Here is a 17761-nt window from a genome sequence, read left to right as displayed (position 1 = left end):
GTTTTTTGCCATTTGTGTTGTTTGTTTTTATTTTTGGCAATCTTATTTAAATATAGTGTTCTCAGTTTCATGCTAAAATTGTCACACTAAAAGGTAATTTGTTTTTTCAACATCGAAGAGTCACTTTTTGCCATAGTATAGAATGGACTGATAAGCAGTTTTAAGGACTATTTTCTCTTGTCTTTATATTGAGTTCTGTATATATGTGTGTGTCTGGATCTGTGTGTGTAACACAGGTAATTATTAAATAATTTTAATACTTTAATAATTATTAAATAATTTGGTTCAGAGGATGAACTTTTTCTTTAACATAACAATGTAGCTCCAAGTCCATATACAAGGACTCCTAAGTCCTTACAAGGGCAGGATAATTATCCTCCTAGAAGTATCCCATCATACATCCCTCCAGGGAGCTTCCTTTAACAGAGACAGCAAAGGTTTTTCTGCCAGATATCCTAGTGCCTTTCACTACCTCAGCTTCAGAAGCTTAATATGTCCCAAATTATTCTTTATTTCATCTTAATTATCTATTGCATATCCATTAGAGTAGAACTACAAAATTTCCCTTCTCAAACGTATGTATGTTCATCATATGCCATGTAATGAGTATATTACATACATAAAGCTTTCCATATTTTCTAACAGCCATCTCTCATTTTATTTTTAAATTTTTTCTTCCTCTGGTCTATTGATAGTTGTTTGGAAAACTATTTAGAAGGAACATTGGGTTACTTCTACAGATTTTTAAAAATTTTTTTTGTTTTTTGTTTGTTTTTTGTTTTGCTCTTTATGCTTTTGGAATTTTATTTCAAAGAAAGAAACCGAAATGAATATTGACTGGACTATTCCCTGTAAAATTCAGGTCTGGTCCTGTGTTGCTACTAGGAAAACACCCAGTAGCATTATAGTTGCTTTCTCCATTCATCTGCCCACTGCGCATGTGGCACATGTGAAGTTACCCTTTGCCAGAGCTGAACTCCAAACTACGGGTACAAAGAGTAGGGCATCCCTGAGAAATTTAAAGTCTAAAGAGGAACCATTGTCAGTGTTGATGCTTCATCAATGAATAAAAGTTATTTAAATGCTACACTTTCCTCTTGACTCGATATTTTCCAGTTTTCTATAATTCAGAAAGTCTAAATCTAGCATGTATTAATTCCATAAACCCTTATTTAACATTTAATATTATTGTTACAAGCATAATATCATGCAAGCTTTTGAGAGAGATACCATAGAAGTAAAGATTTCAATCCTTAGCCCGCAGATGAATAATAATCTTGAAGAGAAAAGGTGAATAAATATGAAGCAACTACAGCACATTTCTAAGGCACCATGTGAACAAATACTTAATGGTGTGGTCTGAACTGTATACCAACATACTTAAGTTCTGAAGCAATACATCACAAGGGAAAATCAGCACAAGCTAGAAGTAGTAAGGGAAAGTTTTTCTTCACAGGGACTGCTATCTTTTCCCAACATATTGGCCATAACTAGATACAGTGTCATCCATATAGTTTTGATTGAGATGAGGAGATATGTTTATTGAAAAGAAAAAAGAATTTTTGCCCCGCCATAGTTTTCTTCCTATGTGAACCAGGGGTTGGGAATTGGGGTTAGCATTAATAAAGCTTAATTGGCTCTCTAAGGAAAACCACTGCAGAGTAAGGGATAACAAGTTCCCTGGGAAGGTTTTGCAAGCAAGCAAGCTCCTCTTCCATTTATTCAACACCTCATCTGAATGGGGCCCAGATGATTAGATGCTTCCCTATAGGCAAATACATCATTGTTTGCCAATCCCACTCTGATGTCTCTGTGATGGTTACTCTCTGATGTCTTTTCAGATGGCTGCCCAGGACTCTGCTTTGGAAATGGACGATGTACCCTGGATCAAAATGGTTGGCACTGTGTGTGCCAGGTGGGTTGGAGTGGGACAGGCTGCAATGTTGTCATGGAAATGCTTTGTGGAGATAACTTGGACAATGATGGAGGTGAGTCATTTATAAAATGTTCACGTAAGAAAGGAATAGCCCAGCCTCTAGCACAGTGGTAATCAACCTGGCCAAGGGTGAAAATTAGGAATCTCTAGTATAAATGATACTGAGTTATATAGGGTAATGCTACCTTTTAGTCTCAATCACATTAAGAAATTACTTACTGAATATTTACTATGACCAGGCAGTACTCCAATTTTTTTTGCATGTGTTATGTATCATTTAATTCTCACAATAACCCTATGAGGCTTAGGTGCTACTATTTTCCCTACTTGTAGATGGGAAAATTAATGCTCTGGGTGGGGATAGTAAGTGACTTATCCAGAATCACATAGCTAGAGAGTAGCAGAGCCAAGTCTCCAATTTAGCACTATGTGATTTCAGAGCATATTTTCTCAACTACTACACCATGCTACCTTCCATACCCATGGCATTTATCATATCAAATTAAATTAACATACCACTATTCAAGTTGTCTGATGTTAGCATGGTTTGCACTAGACACACTAAAATATTTTTCTTTGTTGTTAGTTATTTGGAACTCCCTCTTGTGTGTCTACCTTTTAGTAACACTTTATACCTTTCAGAGGACATAGCATCAAGACAATTTTTGGTAGAATTTTAAATATTTAATCAAGGAGCTGCGCATGATATTTTTTAAAACCGTATGTGGCTCCAAGACCTCAGAGTTACCACTTCTCTTAGGAAAGCCAACAAAACATCTAACATACTGTACGATCAGACATCAAAACTGCCCAAACCACCTCTGAATGAGCCTAAAACAACAAATCCTCACTTTCCATATACCTTCTACTTGATGAAACATAAAATTAACAAAAAAAAAAATTTAATTTCTGTATATTAGCTTAAACTGAAATATATTATTAAACTTGACTCCTCATATTTCTATATCTGCTTAGACAATTGCATTCCTTGTCATTTGAATTCAGACATGGGGCAGACTTATATTAATAAGGTAGCAGTCATGGCTTAAGCATCAAATTGCAGTGTAAGAGTTTCTTCCTTTACTTGTTCTGGCTAACAGTTAACCTTTAAAAGTTTTAAGACCTTATCAAAATTAAGTGGAGGCAACTTTGTGATTAAGAACACAGAGATTTGAAGTCAAACTGTCTGGATTCAGATACTAGCTCTGGCTCTTATACTAACTGCATGATTTGGGGCAAGTTTTATGATATCTCTATGCTTCAATTTCCTTATTTCTAAAATGGGGTTGATGATATTAAATGATATTACCATTTTTCCCTATAGTAGAATTAAGATGATATTGATGATAAATATAGATTCAGTTCTACTTTGAGATGGAAAGATAGATTGAATAATTAGACACACACTGTCTAATAGGGTTGTAATAAGGATTACATGAGATAGTTCAAGTGAGCCACTTGAAAGATAGTAAACTACACCACACACACACACACACACACACACTTAGAAGAGACTATTTTCTGAAGAGACTGTTTACTACCCATATAACTTGAAAACCTTGTTTTGGAAACTGGAGAGAAGTTTTTAATCTAACGATCCACTGATAAACTATTTAGTTTATGTTTATGGTCCTCTAAGACTCATCTTCACTTTCCTTCTTGTCTTTTTCATTATATGCCTTTTACCTGGAACGTCTTCATGCCTTCTCCACCCATTATTCTCTGTCCATACTTTAAGTATCAAACCATATCTCCCAGGAAACTTCTGACATCCACCTCCTTAATCACCCATGGTGTTGATAATATGCACCATACAATCAAACACCTAATTATATTCTGTATATGGTTTTCTTGTTACATGTTAAGCATGACCCATCGCCCATTGTTATATTCCCAGTATGTTGAAAATAATAGTATCTCACTTGTATTCAGGATTTACTATGTGCCAGGCTCTGTGCTGAGCCCCTTACGTGAATTATTTCATTTAATCCCCATTATGTAGGAACTTTTTTTTTTTTGAGACAGGGTATTGTTCTGTCTCCCATTCTGGAGTGCAGTGGCACAATCTCAGCCCACTGCAACCTCTGCCTCCAGAGCTCAGGTAATCCTTCCACCTTAGCCTCCTGAGTAGCTGGGACTACAGGCACACACCACCACGCCTGGCTAATTTCTGTATTTTTAATAGAAAGGGGGTTTCACCATGCTGCCCAGGCTCATCTCAAACTCCTGGGCTTAAGGGATCTGCCCGCCTCAGCCTCTGAAAGTGTTGGGATTACAGGTGTGAGCCACTGCACCTGGCTAGGAACTACTATTAACACTACTTTACAAATTAGGAAACTGAGACACAGAGAAGTCAAGTAAGTTGTTAAAAATCACATAGTAAGCAAATGATAGGTCCTGGATGTAAACCTAGGTGGTCTGCTTCATTCAAAAAAGGATTTGATATAATAATAGGAATTTCTCAGTTATGTATTGATTAAAAATGTTATGCTCAGAAAACACATTAACAACCTATGCAATTATAATTTCTGGCTCAGTTAAGGTTGAGCCAATGTTTCCTGCCTTAGTAAAGTAATAAAAATAATTAAATATTTAATTATCACCATTTTTTATGGCCTCAAGGTCATCTCAAGGCAGCCAAAATGTTTAAAGAATGGATCAATTAAATATTAATGAATTAATGAATTATCAATTCTCAATGCCTGTGGTCTATGTAGATTCAGAAGACATAGAAGATTTCACTGAATGTGTATTGACCTGTGAACATTCCTTAAAACTATGTCTCTATATGCAAATTAAATATCAAAGACTTTGATATGAGCTCAGTATATTTTTATGATTGTCTCTTTAGGGAGCAGGGGGGAAGGCTCCTTGAGATTTCCAATCACCATTTTTCCCTATAGTAGGATTAAGATGATATTGATGATAAATGTAGATTCAGTTCAACTTTGAGATGGAAAGATAGATTGAATAAACTCTGAAAGCCCCATGACTAAGATTTTAGACCAATAATTCCATTTTTATACTGTTCAAACATTACCCCTAAGAATACATTAAATGCCCTTCATTTGGTAGTCTCAGCTTTCCAGCTATCCATAATGGCTGGTTTCATTTAGTTAAATATGACTAATTATTAATATTTGCTTAATTTTAATACTAATATGCTTGTTTGTGCATGTGTGTATATGTGTGTGTTTTAATTACATTAGAAAGTACCAATTGAACCTTTTTGGGAAAAAGTGGTCCTAATTTTAAAAATGTAATTCTTAAGAAATCTTCCCAATCAAAAAAAAATCACTTTCAAGCATTTGCTTCAAGTAGCTGCTACCTGATTACTCCATATTATAACTGATACTTAAAGAATGGTGGAAATTTTTTGCATTCTAATCAGTTTCGAATACTCATTAGTATTGCTGCTACTTCCTGCAGCTTTGACTTTAGTTACACTCTGATTCAATGCATTGTGATTCTCAGTAACTAATTGGGCTGCATTGAATATGTGGGTGACACCGCTGGTCCAGAAACTACCTAAAAGCTCCTTGAACAGTAAAAACAGAACAGAGAAGAAATAACATTTCGATGTTTTTTCTTAAGTGCAAAAAAGGAAAGCTATCTTACGTGTTATATATATAAGAGCTAATTACTATAGAAGTCACAAACCTAGGAAATGTCTTGACCTCATTCATCTCTTTAATCAAGAAGCGCCTACCACATGCACAACCCTATACTTGGAGGAAAAAACTTATTATGGTTACCACATTTTCATTTGTTAATTATGTGTCCTAATTTGGAGTTTGTTACATATGATCACCATACATTACATGCACGTATGAATTAACATCAGAAAAAAGTTTGAACATTATATTAACTGAGTCAGAATAGCTAAAACATAATAGTGAAAGGAAGATAGAACTATCAGACATTAAGGCATATTTGAAAGCTATGATAATTAAAGCAAAGTGGTACTGATGTGAGAATAGACAGATTAATGCAACTGAATAAAAGCTCTAGAACACACCCAAGTACAAAATTTAGTATATTATAAAACTGGCATCAAAAATCAATGGGGAAAATAAGCATTATTAAATAAATGGGACAACTCTTAAGAAAAATGCCTTAGATTTTTTAATTCATACCATATACTAAAGAATAAGATAAATAAAAATATTTCAACTGGATTAATGAGTTAAAATTAAAAGAAAACAAACAGAATTTTAAAAAAATAGGTGATACATCTTACAATGAGAAAGCACTTTGTAAACATAAAAAGAAAAGAAACCATAATAGGAAAAAAAAACAATAAATTTGACTTAGAAAAAATTTAAAACTTTTTTATAATGTTTAGCTAAATGTGCAGACTATCCAATATCTAAATATTTGCAGTCATCAAAATCTACACTATCTAGTATGGTAGTCACTGGCCACATGTATTTAAATTTAACTTAAATAACATAAAATTTAGGTTCTCAACTGCACTAGTCACAACTCAAGTGCTCAATAGCCACACGAGACTAGTAGCTACTGTACTAGACAGCACAGTACTAGAGCATTCTCATCTTTAGGAAAAGTTATATTGAATGGTGATGATCCAAATGTCTCACTCAAATGTTTACCTTTCAGCCAAACATTTCACATTAAGTACCCAGTTTTCCATTAATTCATTACTACTTCTTGCCAACTGTTGTGCTTGGCACTGGGGAGAAAATGATAAACAGTACAAGTTTCTGCCTTCATGGAGCTTATGGTCTAGCAAGGCAGATAGATATTAAACAACCCACACAAATATGAGGGGACTGCAAATAGTTCATGGAGAAGGGGACTTAAAATATAAATATTTAAAAATATAAACTTTGTTTCTCAACAAAAGTATAAACTTTATTTCTACATCAAGTTCAAGACAATTTTGTAAGGGATGAGTCCATCCTGATATAACTGAGGGTCCTGGGAACTTAACCAGTCTTCTTTACATTGTTAACTGAAGAAAAATGGGTGCCCATTAAAGATTTTTTAAGATTAGGAAACAAACAAAAAAAAATTAGAAGGAGCCAAATCAGGACTGTAAGTAAGGTAAATGAGTAATGATTTCCCTTTGAAACTCTTCCAAATTGCCCTTGTTTAATGAGAGGAATGAGCAGGAGCATTGTCATGGTGGATTAGGACTCTCTGGTGAAGCTTTCCTGGGTGTTTTTATGCTAAACCCTTGGCTAACTTTCTCAAAACACTCTCATAATAAGCAGATGTTATCATTCTTTGGCCCTCCAAAAAGACAACAAACAAAATGCCTTGAGAATTCCAAACAGCTGTTGCCTCCTGGGTTCAAGCTATTCTCCTGCCTGAGCCTCCCAAGTAGCTGGAACTATAGGTGCATGCCACCCCTGTCCCCCCCTCCCCCCGGCTAGATTTTGTATTTTTAGTAGAGATGGGTTTTCACTATGTTGGCCAGGCTGGTCTCGAACTCCTGGCATCAAGTGATCCGCCTGCCTCGGCCTCCCAAAGTGCTGGGATAACCATTGCTCTTGACCAGTCCACTCTTGCTTTGACTGGACCTCGTCCACCTCTTCGTAGCCATTGTTTTGATTGTGTTTTGTCTTCAGAGTCATACTGGTAAAGCCACGTTTCATCTCTTATTACAATTCTTCAACAAAATGCTTTGGGATCTTCATCCCATTTATTTAAAATTTCCATTGAAAGTTCTGCTTTTGTCTGCTGCTGTTCTGGGAGTAACAGTCTTGTACTCATCAAGTGGAAAATTTGCTTGACTGTAATTTTTTAGTCAGAATTGTGTAAGCGGAACCAATTGAGATGTCTGTGGTGTCGGAACTGCTCCTGCTGTTAATCATTGGTCCTCTTCAATTAGAGCACAAACAAGATTAATTTTTCCTCACAAATTGATGTGGATGACCTGCTGCTGCAGGCTTCATCTTCAACATCGTCTTGTCTCTTCTTACAATGGGTTATCCATTTGTAAACTGCTGATTTCTTTGGGGCATTGTCCCCATAAACTTTTCATAAAGCATCAGTGATGTCATCATTCTTCCACCCAAGTTTCATCATAAATTTGATGTTTGTTCTTGCTTCAATTTTAGCAAAATTCATGTTGCTCTGACAGGGACTCTTTTCAAACTGATGTCTTATCCTTCTTAGTGCCTCAAACTAGATCCTTTTCAGATGTGTTACAACAAGTTAATATGACTTTATTTTAGTGCAAAAAAAAAATTTGAACTCCTTGCATAATTTTCTCATGATACACATTTTCCATGAACTTTTTGAAGATCCCTCATAGCTATGTATTTACAACTGTGAAGAGTGCTAGAAAAATTTTATAATTTTAAAATTGTGTTATTCTATAAATGTGCATGGGGACCTGACCTAGTCTGGGTGGTGAGAGAGGCCTCACATGAGTCAGGGGAAGAATGTTCCAGGCAGAGGAAATAGCATGTACATATGCCCTGAGGTGGAAATGTACTAGGCTCTAAAGTAAAAAGCAAGTCTTTGTGGCTGGAACATGAGTGAGGAAGAGATTAATATGGAAAAGTAGGCAGGGGCCAGATCATACAGAACATTGTTTTATAAGATCTTCAGTTACCATACAAAGATTCCATTTCATTCACTCTATTTATGGAGGAAGGAAAGTGGTCTCTGATATTGTGGAAATATTTTCAAGAAGGCTCAAAAAATGTAGAGTAAGAGTGTTTAATCCAAACAGCCTTTTTTCTCTGATCTTTTAAGTATTTATCATGTTTGTCCAAGCTTCTGTGGTATAAACTCTTCCAGTGGTCTATATTCATATTCATTGGTAAAATCAATAAGTTAATTGCCTAAAAGAGAATGATCTTCCAGGAATAATTCTTCATAACAAGTCATCACTCATTAAGAGCAATAGCTATTTGCAAGTCTCTTTTATTATGTAGTGTTTCTGGATCTAGAAAACAGTACCACGGGTGAGTTATGAACACATATAAGCTCATGGATCAATGAGCCTCATGTTTGGAATGGCACCAGCATGCTTCAGTGTTTAATAAATAGGAAAATGAAAGACAAGGAACAATGAATTTATAACATTTACTCTATTTAAGAGTCAGACATCTTCACATTTACTTTTGAGATTTGGTTGGAGACAAAAGACTTGGCATCAGAAAGCATATTTCTAATTATTCTTTTCTCACCATACCCCTTTAATTTCTAAGCAACCCATTTATTAATGGATCATCACTTAGTTATAAGAGCCTAAACTGCCCAAGTGCCTCCAGATGCAACTGCAAAGTAGAAAATCTCAACTCTGTAACTGTTCACCACTGCATGACTGGGTCCATCACATTATCTGCCAACTAAGGCTACTAATACTTGACATCTGCCTACTTTGCAGTGATGAAAATGAATGAGAAAATAGTTGAAATACAGTCATTTGAAGTGGGTAATAAAAGTGTGTTATCAATGAAGCATCTATTAATAACATAATTTGGTATATTAGTTGGATATTTATTAATCTCTAGGCAAATTTACAAATGTCATCGAAATAGGACTTTTATGGCATCTGTTTATTCATTATTCAAATATATAATGAATGTTCAATTTTTGAGGGGGGTAGAGTCTCGCTCTGTCACCCAGACTGGAGTGCAGTGGTGCAATCTCGGCTCACTGCAACCTCCGCCTCCTAGATTCAAGCTATTCTCCTGCCTGAGCCTCCCAAGTAGTTGGAACTATAGGTGCATGCCACCCCCGTCACACACTCCCCCACCCCCGGCTAATTTTTGTATTTTTAGTAGAGGTGGGTTTTCACCATGTTGACCAGGCCGGTCTTGAACTCCTGACATCAAGTGATCTGCCTGATTCAGCCTCCCAAAGTGCTGGGATTACAGGCGTAAGCCACCGTGCCGGGCCTTGAATGCTTACTTTAAGCCAGGTACTGTTCTAGTCATTGAAGAAATAGCAATACATAAAAAAGATGAAATTCATGCTTCCATAAAGCTTATATTCTAGTTACAAGAGGCAGAAGTTAAACCAAATTTTAAAAATACATATTATGATAGAAGGTGGTAAATGTGATGGAGAAAATTTGTTTTTTGTTTTTTGTTTTTTTAAAAAAAGGCAAGATGGTTACCAGAGGCTGGCAAGGGTAATGGGGATTTAAAGGGGAATTTGGGATGGTTAATGGGTGCAAAAAGATAGTTAGAAAGAATGAATAAGATCTACTTTTTTTTTTTTTTTTTTTTTTTTTTTTTTTTTTTTTTGAGATGGAGTTTTGCTCTTGTCGCCCAGGCTGGAGTGCAATGGTGCTATCTCAACTCACTGCAACCTCTGCCTCCTGGGTTCAAGTGATTCTCCTGCCTCAGTCTCCCAAGTAGCTGGGATTACAGGTGCCCACCACCACGCTCGGCTAATTTTTGTATTTTTAGTAGAGACGGAGTTTTCCATGTTGGCCAGGCTGTTCTCGAACTCCTGACCTCAGGTGATCCATCCACCTCAGCCTCCCAAAGTGCTGAGATTACAGGCATGAGCCACCACGCCTGGCCAAGACCTACTATTTGATAGCACAACTGGGTGACTACAATCAATAATTTAATTGTGCATTTTTAAATAATTAAAACAGTATAATTGCATTGTTTGTAGCACAAAGGATAAATGTTTGAGGGGATACATACCACATCATTTATGATGAGATTATTATACATTGCATGCCTGTATCAAAATATCTCGTATCCAATAAATATATACACCTACTATGTACCCACAAAAATTTAAAATTAGAAAAACAAAAATTAAAATAAAGCAAGAAAAGGAAGGACAGGGACTGTAGGACAGGGGGAAAATTTAAATAAGGTAGCCAGAGAAAATCTCACTAAGAAGATGATATCTGAATAAAGACCCAAAGGAGGTGAAAGTTAAGCCATGTTGATACCAGAGAGAAGAACATTCCAGGAATAGTGTGTGCAAAGGTGCAAAGGTCATGATACAAGACATTGGGAAATTAAGGAATAGCCAGAGGAGTGGGAAGGAGATGGGGTGGATCATAAGAGGTAAGATCTGAGAGGTAAGAGGGAGATGGCAAAGAATCAGACTGTGAGGTAATAAGTCATTGTCAAGACTTAGGCTTTTATTCTAAGTGATATGAAAAGTCATTGATGGCAGGTAGGCACCAGGAGAACATGAACATTAGTGGCATTCTAGTTACAAGAGGCAGAACAATGTATTTTCCCAACCCAGAAAAGTTTAATGGTATGTGGTTATAGCAACAGTAATGATTTGGGCAGGCCATATCCTGAGTGCACTTGAGTCTCTCTCACTTTCTTTTTCCTAATACAGTAAAATCCAGGGGTGAAAATCAGCCTGAATAAATGAATAATATGAATTATAGACTATTTCCAGAGGAAATACAGTCCTCTTACCTTCAATACATATAAAGGCGACAACTAAGCTAACAGGAGTGCCTAGTAGGAGGCCTGCTTTAGTAAAGAGTTGTGAATGATTTATAGTTAGTTCACTGCTTATGGCTTTCTAACATGTCTAAGAAGATTTTGCTTTACTGAGTCATTGTCATTGGAATGATCAGCCCTTCCATTTTATTTTCACTACTAATTTGCTCAACAGACCCACTGTTCTATAGATGCTGAAAAGCTTAAGCTTAAATCCAGCCCCTGTCCAAATGGTCACAAATTCTGAATCAATCAAATCCAATGAATGAAAAGTTTCTGTAGTATTAGTGTTTGTCTACTCAGAGTCACATAAGATCCTACCTACCTGACAACCTAACCAAGCATAGTTCATAACATGAACACATTCCAACAACTGGAACATGCTACACAGAAGTCAACTGCCCTCTGGCCAGTGATAAGGCAACTTCAAAAGAAGTGGGGTTGAAGACTTTAAGCTGCCATTGCAAACCATTGGCATCTACCCCTAAGACTCTATCCTTAGGTTCTTTGCAGTCTGTATGTTTTAGAATTTGGTATAATAACAACAGCTAACATTTATCAAGTGCTAGCTATGTACTAGATAGTAAGCTTTTTATGAATACCTTTCCAACTTTATTGAGGTATAAATGGTGTACAAAACCTGAACATAATAAATGTAAATAATTTGGTCAGTTTACACATACTTATGTATAAACTCATGTTACCATCACCACAAACAAGGTAATAAACATATCCATTATATCCAACAGTTTTCTTCTTGTCCCTTTGTTTTGGGGCAAAGTGTGTGTGTGTGTGTGTGTGTGTGTGTGTGTGTGTGTGTGTGTGTTAAGAACCCTTAACATTAGGTTTACCGTCTTAAAAAATTGTTAAATGCACAGTACCTCATTATTAACTATAAGTACTATGTTGTACACAGACTTGCTCATCTTATAACTGTGACTTTATACCCATTAAACAACTCCCTATACCCCCATAATGAATCCCCAAGTAACCACCATTCTGTCGTCTACTTCTATATGTTTAACTATCTTAGACGCCTCATATAAGAGCAGTCATGGAGTATTTTTCCTTCTATGACTGACTTATTTCACTTAGCCTAATGTTCTCCAGTCTATGGCTATACCACCCTGAATGCACCCAATCTCATCTTTATTATAGCATGTGATACTTACAACAACCTATAGAGTGAGTATTATTGTTATTTACATCTTACAAATGAGGAACTGACTTGTCCGGGATCGTACAGACTGTAAGTGGCAAATGAAGATTAGAGCCAAAGTAGGGCTGTCCCGGTGGCTTATGCCTGTAATCCCAACAGTTTGGGAGGCCAGGGCAGGTGGATCACCTGAGGCCAGGAATTCAAGACCAGCCTGGCCAACATGGTGAAACCCCATCTCTACTAAAAATACAAAAAATTAGCTGGGCATGGTAGCAGGTGTCTGTAATCCCAGCTACCTGCGAGGCTGAGGCAGGAGAATTGCTTGAACCCAGGATGCAGAGGTTGCAGTGAGCAGAGATCATGCCAATGCACTCCAGCCTGGGCAACCGAGCGGAAGTCTCTCACAAAAATAAATAAATAAATAAATAAATAAATAGAGCCAATGTAGTCTCTTTTTGTTTTGTTTTGTTTTACCTTAACCAATTCATGTGCTCTAAATGCCTACATATATAGTCATGCACTTGGAAGTCCTACAGCCTAGATCAGTACTAGTAGTACACACTGTTTAGATGATGATGTTGAATGTGTGATTTGCATGCATAACACTAGGTGTTAATATGACTCCCAGGTTACTTCCCACTGCAACTACATCTAGCCTCCCCTTCTTCATGTGTAAAATAGGGATGAGAATATCAACCTAACAAGCTTGTTGAAGGGATTTGTTGAGATAATACATGTGGATGTACCTAGCACCTGGCAAATATTAACTAATCTATACGTGTTTTCAAATCCCTTTGTATAACCTACCATGAATTAACTGCCCATTATTATCAAGGTGATAATACAAGTGCTGTCTCTAAACCATATATATTTGTAAATTCATTTTTCAGGATTAGAAAGTAATACAGGTTTCCCCTGTATCACTCATATTCCTTCATCCATTTCCCCTTTCAGCCACGGGCATACAATTAGTTGGCAAAAGTTTACTAGTGATGACTTGATCACAAAGCAAAGAAACCAGTGCTTCATCAGCACCAGTTGAGCCAACTGGCAAAGTCCCAAACTGGTTGGCAAAGCTAGGATCAATGAATGCCATAGATAGTCCTTCAAGACAGTGTAACCTCCCTCTTTTTTAGCTACCTACTATTTTTATTCCTTTGAAGAGAACAGGCCCTAAAAGTAAAAATCAGTTAATATTTGACATGTCCATATCTGCCACGCTGAGCTTGGCTGTCAGTAGGGTGCCACAGCTTCCAATTCTGAACAATTAGAAAAAAAAAAACTGTTGATAGCCAAAAAACAAAGCACATATTCAGCGTGATTGTCATTTGCACTTCTTTGCAACAGTCTAGACATACTATATGGGGTGTTAGCCAATGTGATAATTGGTAAGTTCATCTTTGCCCATGAACTGGACTTACCTACAAATTATAATATGGGGTTTGCATGCCATTATTGGTCTGCTTGCCTGAGGTCTTTCTACACTCAACAGGAGCCTTGCTGTTGTCTCAGAAAACAGAGGTCTTAAAGGGTCAGCCCTACATAATAGGCAATTATTAAATATGAAACTTTAGCTTGGAATGTATAGAACATTACTAGATGACAATGTGAGTCCCAATTATGAATTGGTTCTATGTTTAGATTTTCTTAGTTTTTTTAAGATCGTTTTTGGCATTAGTATTTATTTAAAATCTATTTATTTTGAAAAATAAGTCGCAATTTTGTGGTTGACAGGTTGAAACCTGTGACTGCCCAATGTGATTATTACTAATGCATTCATTAATATTTGCCAGGCATGACACTAGATACTTCCACATATATTAGCTCAATAATAACAAATTCACTATTCAATAAAAACGTGAAAGTGACTGCCCATTTGAAAAGCAGTTTTTCATTGTTTAGTGCATTATGCACCAATTCCAGGCATCAGAGAACTCTTTTAATCAGCCTGATATTTTAGCCAGCTTTTCAGCACATCCAGATGTTTAATTAGCAGAGTAAAGAGATAATGTGCTAATAAGAGGCTGAGAACAGCGTATTGGAGGGAGAGGTGGTAGTGGCATCTAAAATCCGTAAAAAATCTGTTCATATAATTTGCTGAATGATGGGAAAAGGGGAAGCAGAAAGAAACTTCTTATTGAAACAAATTCACACTAAAAAGTCATCAATGAAAAAGAAATATGTATACAGAGAAATAGAAATCAGGGGTAAAAATACATTGAACAAACAGGGAAGGCAAGAAAAAAGCAAACTGCATTTTAAATCAAAGTACTGTCTACAGTACAGGGAATTTGAAAGGACCACATGTGGGGAAAAATATTTCCCGGGTGCCCTAGGGCTGCTGTTCCAAACGTCTACTCTCTTGGTGTTCCTCGCTTTCATTGCCCCCAGCTGTGGTACACCCCCCTCTAACTCCACGGGAGCAGACAAGTGGGGGAGAGAGAGCGAGCAAAAGAGCTGCAGGAAACCAGTGCCAGTAACTTGCTGCTGCAGCAGCCTTAAGGAGACGGTGATCCATCCGAACCTTCCTATTCCAAGGCAAGCCAAGATTAGTGTCTTTATGTTTACCCTTGTTAAACAACTGAATTAGAACCACTTGCCTTCTTTAAGGACCTAGGAAGGACTTTAATTTTTTCGCTTATGGGGCATGGAATGAAGTGTCCGTATGCTCAGTTAATCACTCCAACCCCTTCTCTTTGCATGTAACTCTCTTAGAGCCCTTCTTACATTTTTGGTAGTATAAGAGTTAGCTGTTTACATATCTGTTTCTCCTACTAAGCCCAGAGCTCTTGAAAACAGGAAAAGGGTATTTTTATCTCGTAACCTCTCCAAGCACCTAACAGTATTTTGCACCTGTTAGATTGTCAGTGGTCTCCCTGCCTCAGAATCCCTGTTCCCCACATCATTTCTCTACCAAAGAACAAAGCCTTTGTATGACTTTTTTTTTTTTTTTTTTTTTTTTGTGGTACAGCAGTGGATTCAGCAGTCTACAGCAAATGGTGAAGGGCCAGAAAATGAAACAGAGAAAGTCATTGCATTCATATATGTCAGGTTTAATAGTAATTGCGTCAAAAAACTGCTATTAGGCATGTTAACTCTAGTTCCTTCTATAAATTCCTTTAAAAACTGGTTCTGCAACTTTAGTATGCTTCAGAATCACCCAGATTAAGTACGCATAATCCTGGTCTGTAAAAATTCTGAGTCAGTAGTTGGAGCTCAAGAATATGCATATTTTATAAGCTCCCTAGGTAATTGACAACACATTTGAAAATCATTGTTCTAAATACCTTTTTTCACCATGAGAATCCCAACCTCTATTTTGAGCATTACCAGTAGACGACAATATTGGGAGGATTTTTTTAAAAATACAAATTCAGGTAGCAAGTACTTGTTAATTGTGTGCTCATAGATGTGCTAGGTGTGCTTACAAGAAATCATGGCATTGTGAAAGAATGGTCTCACTGAGGAAGAAGAAATTTCTAAACAGTGATATCTAACAGAATTGTTTACCCAAACTCTAAACAATAACTATATAAACTATATTCTCCAGATGATAAATGCGGGAGAATTCAGGAAAGAAAGATTTATGAACGAAATAGTTTGAATTTCTGTGGGGTGCCATGTGAACTCAGAGTGAGTGATAATTCATGAAAAATGTGAATTTAACAAGTTCTGAACTCAAAATAAGGTTGATTATCTTTGGCTATATTTTAGATTTTTCTCCATTTATGTATATTTTAAACTATATTGTTTCTCTTGAAGCTAAATAATCAATACTGATTTTGGGTTTTATTTCCAGATGGTTTAACTGACTGTGTGGATCCTGATTGCTGTCAACAAAGCAACTGTTATGTGAGTCCTCTCTGCCAGGGCTCACCAGATCCTCTTGACCTCATTCAGCAAAGCCAACCTCTCTTCTCTCAGCACACTTCAAGACTTTTCTTTGATCGAATCAAATTCCTCATTGGCAAGGACAGTACTCATGTCATTCCACCTGAGGTGTCATTTGACAGCAGGTACATATATATTTATTTTATTCCTTAATGAACAATGGTCATGTTTTTCCTTAACTATGAAAGGAAAATATCTTCTAAAGATCAGGTTACTTGCCATTCCACATAATCCACATTAATTTCTTTTTCAGGACTTCTCTGGAAAGCCAAAACCCTTACTGATTAAGGAAAAAACTCGTTTCTAGAGATTCTGTATCATAAAATTATGTGTGTATGTTTGTGTATGTATATTTATAATATGACTTTTAATAACAAAAACAGGAGGGAAGTATAATTTGCAAATTTATTGTTTACCTTCTGGATTGATTCCTTGAAAAAATCTTGAATTTCAAAAACTAAATTTTAAGTTTTATTTCATGATGGAAAATGTTTCCATAGGAAAAGGTTGAATAAGTTTGACATCCTAGTGTGAAATGCAAGACTCGTGAAAAGTCTGTCTTCCAGGAAAGTTCAAATGCATGAATTGTCACTTAGGACCTCAGACCAAAGCCCAACCCATAAGGCAAAGAAATATTTAAAAATAAGCTTACTTATATGAAGTATAATAACATGAATTTGCTCATTGTTATTCTTCATCTTCAGCGATGATATATTTTACTAATTAGCATTAGAGGTAAGTCACTAAAGTCAACATTTCCAGGCACAAAAATGTTCTCCTGTATTCATTCCACAAGTCGATATTTTACTGGCCTTGTAGACTATTGCAAATAGGAATTGTTAAGAAACATGGAAAGTATTTGTCCAGGAGCTCCTGTCTACAGCCCACTCCCTCAGTTGAAGCCTGGTGGGAGTTATCATTCCCCAAGAATAACTTGGTCAAGAGTTTATATTGATATCAGTGACAATCTAAGAAAATTACAACTCCATCTTGACCTATACACAGTAGAAAAGGGGAAAAATAAGATGTGCATGGAAATTTCAAACTCTCAACTCCCTTCCCTTCAGTTGTATACTAGAACTGTTATTAAAACTCAAAAGTTTTCAATTTTTTTTATTGTGTAGTTCTGACTTTTTAGGTCTCTGGCAGAACCCAAAATCCAAATGCCAATGAATCACAAGAAAGGGCTTTTCTGCCAGGGGATCTAGTCAAAGTTTTCCTTCTTTCAAGAGATTCAGTCATCTCCATTTTGAAGTACTTCTTCCAGTTTCAATAACAACTCTGCAGTGACTTTCAGATGGGGTATAGTCAAAGTAATTATTTAGATAGTCGAGACTTATTTTTTATACACCAGAGGAACAA

The 17761-nt window shown here is 36.4% G+C and overlaps 1 protein-coding gene across 3 annotated transcripts in view; it reads left to right on the top strand.

Annotated features, from left to right (window-relative positions):
• Positions 1–17761, top strand: part of TENM1 (teneurin transmembrane protein 1) — an 845979-nt gene that overhangs the window by 656654 nt on the left and 171564 nt on the right. For all 3 annotated transcript variants that reach the window (XM_015443786.4, XM_065538348.2, XM_065538349.2), the window contains 2 exons: positions 1842–1988; positions 16308–16524. In XM_015443786.4, coding sequence (XP_015299272.2) covers positions 1842–1988; positions 16308–16524 — 364 coding nt within the window. The remainder of the gene's footprint in view (positions 1–1841; positions 1989–16307; positions 16525–17761) is intronic.

The sequence above is a fragment of the Macaca fascicularis genome, chromosome X (assembly GCF_037993035.2).
Source record: "Macaca fascicularis isolate 582-1 chromosome X, T2T-MFA8v1.1".
Classification (NCBI taxonomy): domain Eukaryota; kingdom Metazoa; phylum Chordata; class Mammalia; order Primates; family Cercopithecidae; genus Macaca; species Macaca fascicularis.
This window is presented reverse-complemented; position numbering and strand designations above follow the sequence as displayed.